At 49.5% G+C, this 7393-nt stretch overlaps 1 protein-coding gene across 1 annotated transcript; it reads left to right on the top strand.

The window, feature by feature from the left end:
- Window positions 1–469: 469 nt before the first annotated feature.
- Window positions 470–4685, top strand: FOXI3 (forkhead box I3). Its single transcript, XM_032178889.1, is given in 3 exon segments — window positions 470–695; window positions 698–1057; window positions 4063–4685. Coding segments are annotated over 3 exon segments (1209 nt in total).
- The last annotated feature ends 2708 nt before the right edge of the window (window positions 4686–7393 follow it).

Here is a 7393-nt window from a genome sequence, read left to right as displayed (position 1 = left end):
TCGTACTGTTCGGGTTATCTTCTCTTTAATATTCGTGGTTTTACTTATTGTGATGTTAAGAAACGTGGGCTAAGAATGGGGTGCTGCTTTTTGCCCGAAACCTGGAAGCACCGGCCTCCCCGAGGCTCCCGGGCCCGGGCAGAGGGACTGTAGGGGCGGGGCGGGTGAGCTCCGGGTTTGGGCGCGCGGGCAGGTGGGGCGTGGCGGGGGCGTGGAAAGCCCAGGCCCGCGGCCACCGCCCCGCTCCGGGCCGGCCCAGGAGGAGCCGCGCCGGGCTCGGTTATAAGAGGCCAGCTAGCAGGGGCTCCGCAAGCACACGCCCTACCCCGGCCCGGAGCACCGGGCGCCCTGCGCGGGTTAAGGCGGAGCCGCAGGGTTGGCCCCCAAAGGGATGCTCTCGCCCGAGAGGCGAGACCAGCCCCGCTCGCCCCTCGCCGCGGCCGCGCCGCAGCCGCCCACGGCCGCCGACATGGCCCTCTACTGCGGCGACAACTTCGGAGTGTATTCGCAGCCCGGCCTGCCCCCGCCCGCCGCCACCGCCGCCGCCCCGGGCGCCCCCCCGGCAGCCAGGGCGCCTTACGGGCTGGCCGACTACGCCGCGCCGCCGGCCGCCGCCGCCAACCCCTACCTGTGGCTCAACGGGCCCCGCCGCCGCCGCAGGCCGGTGTCCGAGGCCCCGCCGCCGCCGCCCCGGGGCCGCCCCCGCCCGCCGCCGGCACCTTCGGCTGCTCTCAGCGGCCCTTCGCGCAGCCCGCGCCCGCCGCGCCCGCCTCGCCCGCCGCGCCCGCGGGGCCCGGGGAGCTGGGCTGGCTGTCCATGGCCAGCCGCGAGGACCTGATGAAGATGGTGCGGCCGCCCTACTCGTATTCGGCGCTCATCGCCATGGCCATTCAGAGCGCGCCCGAGCGCAAACTCACTCTCAGCCACATCTACCAGTTCGTCGCTGATAGCTTCCCCTTCTACCAGCGCAGCAAGGCCGGCTGGCAGAACTCCATCCGCCACAACCTGTCGCTCAACGACTGCTTCAAGAAGGTGCCCCGCGACGAGGACGACCCAGGTGAGGGCCGCTGGCAGGTGCTTCCCAGCCGGGGAGGGCGGGCGCTGGGCGCGAGGGCCGGCGCAGGGGTCGGTGTGCGGCTGGAGGATCTGCCAGGAGTCTTCTTGTCCAGGCTGCGGGTGGGAGCGTGTGGAGGAAAAACCACCCAACCCAGAGGACAAAGGGAAGGAGCAGGAGATCTTCGGAAGGAAGACACAGTGAGGAAGGAGCTTGACCTTTACATCCACATTCGCAGAGGCCGGCCAATTAGAGAAACGAAAAAAATCTGTATCCCACAACAGGAGGCTACCCCTGGGTGGTGTTCCTCAGGCCTTTTGAAGGGAGGGTCTACTTACAAGTAAGCTCTTAGATAAGGGATGGTTATAAAGGGATCCACGTGAGCTGGGATTTCCATCACGTTTCGCAGAAGACGCAGTGGGAGAACTGGGGTCCAGCCCTGCTGTCCCTAGGTGCATTTCCTCCTCATCGGGTTCCAGAGGGGTTCGCTGTGTCCTGAATAGCGCAAGAACGGTGCCTACCTCTAGAGACAGTGGCACGGGCATCATGAGACGGGGGTCTGGGATGGGAGAACTTTAGCAGGGAGGTCCTGCAAATTGCAGTTTGGGTACCTTAACTAGTTAGAAATTTAGAAATGAATATCCCAACTTTGCTGCGTTCTGGTCTAAGCCCAATTGCTCCTGGAGTGAGGAGGTCTGTGTTACAGTGGAGTGAGTGTTAACCTGCTCTGAGAGGTAGAGGTGGAGAAATGATTAACAAGAAGAGAGAAACAGAGAATCCTACTTGAGGTTTTCAGAAGGAACCCAGAACAAGGAAAGGGAAGGGGATTGTGATAGGAAAAAGAGAAGAGAGATGAAACCATTTTAGTTGCACATTACAGAGATCCAGGATTTTGTGTAAATTATGTGAATATTCTGGAGCTCAGAATGAGCTCATCCCTGAAGTCACGGTAGACCAGCACTCTCCAGTGGAAATACGATACAAACGAAATAATCCAAAATATTGTTTCAACATATAACAAATATAAAAATTACTAATGAGATTCTTTGTTATTTTTTCGGTACTAGGTCTTCAAAATCCCATGTGTATTTTACACTACATCTCAATTTGACTAGCCATATTTCAAGTGCCCAATAATCATGTGTGGCTAGTGGCTACTGTATTGGGCAGGGTATGCAGTTCTAGAAGATGCATCCTCTTGATTTGGCTTCTGTACCACCCAAGATTATCATGTAAATTGTTATGTAAACTCCTGTGGACTTTACCCTAAAAGTTCAAGGGTCTATGGCTAGTTTTTTGTCAAAGAAGTTGGTACCAACGTGGCACAATATACATATCCATATACGTGGAGATATTATTGAAATTCTAGTTATATAATTTTTTTCCTATAACTATTTGCAGAACATGGTTCAAGTGGAGGCAGCTTAGCCCAGTGGTTGGTTAAGAATGCTGAGGTGTTTTTTTTTTTTTTTGAGACAGTCTCACTCCTGTCGCCCAGGCTAGAGTGCAGTGGTGCCATCTCACTGCAACCTCTGCCTCACCAGCTCAAACAATTTTGCTGCCTTAGCCTCCCAAGTAGCTGGGACTACGGGAGCATGCCACAGTGCCCGGCTAATTTGTATTTTATGTAGAGATGGGCTTTCCCCATGTTATCCAGGCTGGTCTCGAACTCCTAAGCTCAAGTGATCCGCCCATTTCGGCCTCCCAAAGTGCTAGGATTACAGGCGTGAGCCAACCGCGCCCAGCAAGAATGCTGAGTCTTTTAGCCATTCATAGTGGTATACTCCTGTCGTATCAGCTACTCTGGGAGGCTGAGGTGGGAGGATCGCTTGAGGCCAGGAGGTCAAGGCTGCAGTGAAGCAAGGTTATGCCACTGTACTCCAGCCTGGGTGACAGAGGGAGACCCTGTCTCAGAGAATATAAATAAATAAATAAATTTTTTTTTAATGCTGAGTCTGGAGCCAGCCTGTTTACATCCTGACTATCATGGCTAACTAGGAATATGACAAGTTACTAACCAGTCTGCACCCCAGTTCTCCTATCTGAAAAGTGAAAGGAGTAATACTGCCTATCGCCATAAAGCTGTGAGGAGTAGCTGAGGTTATCCGTGTAAAGCACTTGCCACAGGATAAGCATTCTACAGTACTTTAAAACATCGGATTCTTTTAACAGAAGTGAAAAAAGCTTTTGGGAGATAAAATCCTCCAGGATGATAGATCTTTTCTACCTCACTTGTGGCAAATAGAACAAAACTAGCATTACATGCAGAAAAATGAGGCCCTGGTGTCTGAAATTTATTTACCCAATGGGTGAAACATTCGCAGGATTTGTAGAGGCAGGTCCTGTCCAAAATGAGGAGGGGATGTAGATTCCAGGAGCTTCCTCATACTCAAAATTTATGCCATCCAATGCATGGTTAAAACAATTGCTCAGTAATAATTTTTTTTGTCATTTTGAAATTGCCTTTCTCCAGTGGGGCATTTTTCTCAGAAGTGGGGAATTATGCACTTTCAACGAGTAATAATTGTAAGTGCTGTTTTTGCACTGCTTACTCTGTGCCAGCTACTATGCTGAAATAGTTAATCCTCACAGTCAATCCACTAAATTAGTACTATCCTTATCTCTATTTTATAAATAAAGAAACGGAGGCTCAATTTTTTTTTTTTTTTTTTTTTTTTGTAGACATGAGATCTCACTATGTTGGCCCAGTCTAAGGCTCAACTTTAAGTAGCATCAGAATTCCATGACTTTGCAAGGTCATACAATTTGGATCTAGAATTAGTGAAGGTGTTACAGAAGTAAAGGTGGCCAGAACATCTTTGTTCTGGATTTCTCTCTGAAGCAAAGAGTAACATTTTCCCCAAAAGAGGATTGATTTGAATATTAGAGTGAATTGAGCATCTTTGTCAGCATCTAATGAGAGTCTGCTCTCCTCCTCCCAGAAATGAAGTTGAGTACACAGGCATAGAATAGGTCCTTCTCTAACTTGATCTTTCTCATCTTCTCAGGAAAGGGTAATTATTGGACTCTTGATCCGAACTGCGAGAAAATGTTTGACAATGGGAACTTCCGTCGGAAGCGAAAGCGCCGCTCTGAGGCCAGCAATGGCTCCACAGTGGCTGCTGGGACATCAAAGTCCGAAGAAGGGCTCTCCTCAGGATTGGGGTCTGGAGTGGGTGGGAAGCCAGAAGAAGAGAGCCCCTCCACTCTGCTGAGGTCTTCCCACTCCCCAGAGCCTCCGGAGGGCACCAAGAGTACTGCCTCATCTCCTGGAGGACCCATGCTCACCTCCACCCCTTGTCTCAACACTTTCTTCAGCAGCCTCAGCTCCTTGAGTGTCAGCAGCAGTGTGAGTACCCAGCGGGCTCTCCCTGGCAGCCGCCACCTAGGAATCCAGGGGGCCCAGCTGCCCTCCAGCGGCATGTTCTCCCCGACCTCCATCTCAGAGGCCTCAGCAGACACCTTGCAACTGAGCAATAGCACCAGCAATAGCACTGGCCAGAGATCTTCCTATTACAGCCCTTTCCCTGCCAGCACCAGCGGTGGCCAAAGCAGCCCCTTCAGCAGCCCTTTCCACAACTTTAGCATGGTCAACAGCCTCATCTACCCCCGAGAGGGCTCCGAGGTGTAGAGCAGACTCTCAGACTTGAGTATGCACACCTGAGGCGTGCACACATGCTGATTAGAATGCAGATTCCAAGTCAGTAGGTCTGGGGTAGGACCTGAGTTCTGCGTTTCTGTCGAGTTCCTGGGTGATCTTGTGGTCCTTTGACCACACTTGGAGTAACAAGGGTGTAGTAGGTAACTCTTGCTACAACCCAGCGAGCTTTTACAGGTTTCTCTGCATGTGGGCCTCTCCAGAGAGAAATCCGTTTCACTGTCTTCTGTGATAGGTAGCCTGTGAGCCCCGTTGAGGGTGGGGACCATGTCTATTTTGTTTATCACTGTATGCCAGGATTGCAAGCTCAAGTGTGTACAGACGGCTAAAAAAACATAAGCCAACGAAGTTACTGGGTGAGAAAACTAACATCAGTTGGCAACTGAAGCAGTAGAGGGTAGTTGGGACTGACTAGCGGAAGGCTGCTGGGAACAGCTGGTTCTTTCTCTCCCCTGGCAGCATTCTGATTTTTTTTTTTTGACAGAGTCTCGCTCTGTCACCCAGGCTGGAGTGCAGTGGCACTGCAACCTCTGCCTCCTGGGTTCAAGCAATTCTCCTGCCTCAGTCTTCCAAGTAGCTGGGATTACAGGTGCCTGCCACCACACCCAGCTAATGTTTTGTATTTTTAGTAGAGATAGTGTTTCGCCTTGTTGGCCAGGCTGCTCTCAAACTCCTGACCTCAGGTGATCCACCCGCCTCGGCCTCCCAAAGTGCTGGGATTACAGGTGTGAGCCACTGCACTCAGCCAGCATTCTGATTTTTATAGAAGAGCCAGATATCTGAATTTTTATAGGAAGCCTCCAACTTTGTGTCATCTGCCTCTGAAGATTTTTTTTTGGTTGTTTATCATACTGTCCTAGGCAACACCACAAATCCTTGAGCTATGCATAGGCAGCTCACAGATCACCTCTGTCTGGTACATGGTATATTCTAATGGCAATAAAATGGCACAAGCAGCCCTGTGTGCCAGGCACTGTTCGCGGCACTTGTCACGTATTCCTTTAATCCTCTCAGCAACCTTGGGTGGTGGGTATTATTACTACCCCCCCATTTTCCATGTAAAGGAAGTGAAACTTCAGGATGTTAGGTCACTTTGCCTATTTTGATCATCACTGTATACCAGGATTGCAAGCTCAAATGTGCACAGGTGGCTAAAAAAAAGTTGTGATCACTTTCCAAGGTGAGACTGATAGTAAACTGGAGCCAGGATCAGACCCAGACAATCTGGTTCCAGAGCTGGTGCTTGTAACTTCTGTGTTCTACTTCCTACAAAACCAAGAAACCAGCCTCCATAGCCAGTTATAAGTATATAGAGGGAAGGAATGGAGCTAGATCTCATTTGACCAAAGATTCTAGTTGAAAATAAAAGTCATCTGCTGTGTTCCCCCAGGCAGCACCTCTGTCTGAATCCTGCTGCCGTAGTCCAAGATCTGGGGTTGACCATTGTCCTCGTTTGTAATGGTTAGCCTGGCATCCTCTCCCTTTTAGCTTGTATCCTGGATGTTTCCTTTTCTAACAAAGTATTATTAGAATTTTATTAAAAATAGCTTTTGTGTGTGTGTGTGGGTTTTTTGTTGTTGTTTTGTTTGTTTTGTTTTTTGAGACGGTCTGCCTCTCTTAACCAGGCTGAAGTGCAGTAGTGAGATTTTGGCTCATTGCAGCCTCAACCTTCCCAGGTTCAAACAGTGGCCCCTTCTCAGCTCCCCCAACCCACCCCAGTAGCTGGGCTCACAGGTGTGCACTATGCCCAGCTAATTTTTTAAATTTTTGAATTAATATTTTAACTTTTTAATTTGTAAAATTTTAAATTTAAATTTTTTTATTTTAAAATAATTTTTTAAATTTTTTAAAATTTTTTTTCATGGGGGTCTCAAAAAAAAACAAAACAAAAAAACAACTCACTGCAACCTCAATCTCCTGGGTTCAAGCCATCCTCCTACCTCAGCCTCCCGAGTAGCTCGGACTATAGGTGCACGCCACCACACCTAGCTAGTTTTTTTGTATTTTGTGTAGAGATGGCGTTTCACTATGTTGCCCAGGCTGGTCTTGAACTCCTGGGCTCAAGCGATCTGCCCACTTCTGCCTCCCAAAGCACTGGGATTAAAGGCATGAGCCATCACGCCTAGCCAAAAAAAGACTCTTAAATGGAATTTTAGGCCAGGTGCAATGGTTCGCACCTGTAATCCCAACACTTTAGGAGACTGAGGTGGGAGGATCGCTTAAGTCCAGGAGTTTGAGACCAGCCTGAGCAGCACAGCAAGACTGTGTCTACAAAATATTTTTAAGACAATGAAGAAATGGGATTTTATAGTTTTTAATACAATAAACCATTTGTGGTCAGTTTTTAAAAAGATATATTTAATCTTATTTATTTTAGCACTCTCTTACTTCTCAGAGGTATCATTTGAATAATTTTTATGATCAACCTTCTAGTGCCCAATAAAGTGCCCGGTACACTCATCCACTAGTTGTCGAATGACAGAATTTATTCAGGGCCGGCGCAGTGGCTCGAGCCTGTAATTCCCAACCCTTTGGGAAGCCTAAGTGGGCAGAGCGCTTGAGCCCAGGAGTTTGAGACCAGCCTGGGCAACATGGTGAAACCCCATCTCTACAAAAAATAACAAAAATTAGCTAGATGTGGTGGTGTGCACCTGTAGTCCCAGCTACCTGGGGGGCTGAGG

The sequence above is a fragment of the Hylobates moloch genome, unplaced genomic scaffold (assembly GCF_009828535.3).
Source record: "Hylobates moloch isolate HMO894 unplaced genomic scaffold, HMol_V3 SCAFFOLD_15, whole genome shotgun sequence".
In the NCBI taxonomy this organism is placed as follows: Eukaryota; Metazoa; Chordata; class Mammalia; order Primates; family Hylobatidae; genus Hylobates; species Hylobates moloch.
Note: the sequence above shows the minus strand (reverse complement) of the source record. Positions and strands in the feature narration are given on the sequence as shown.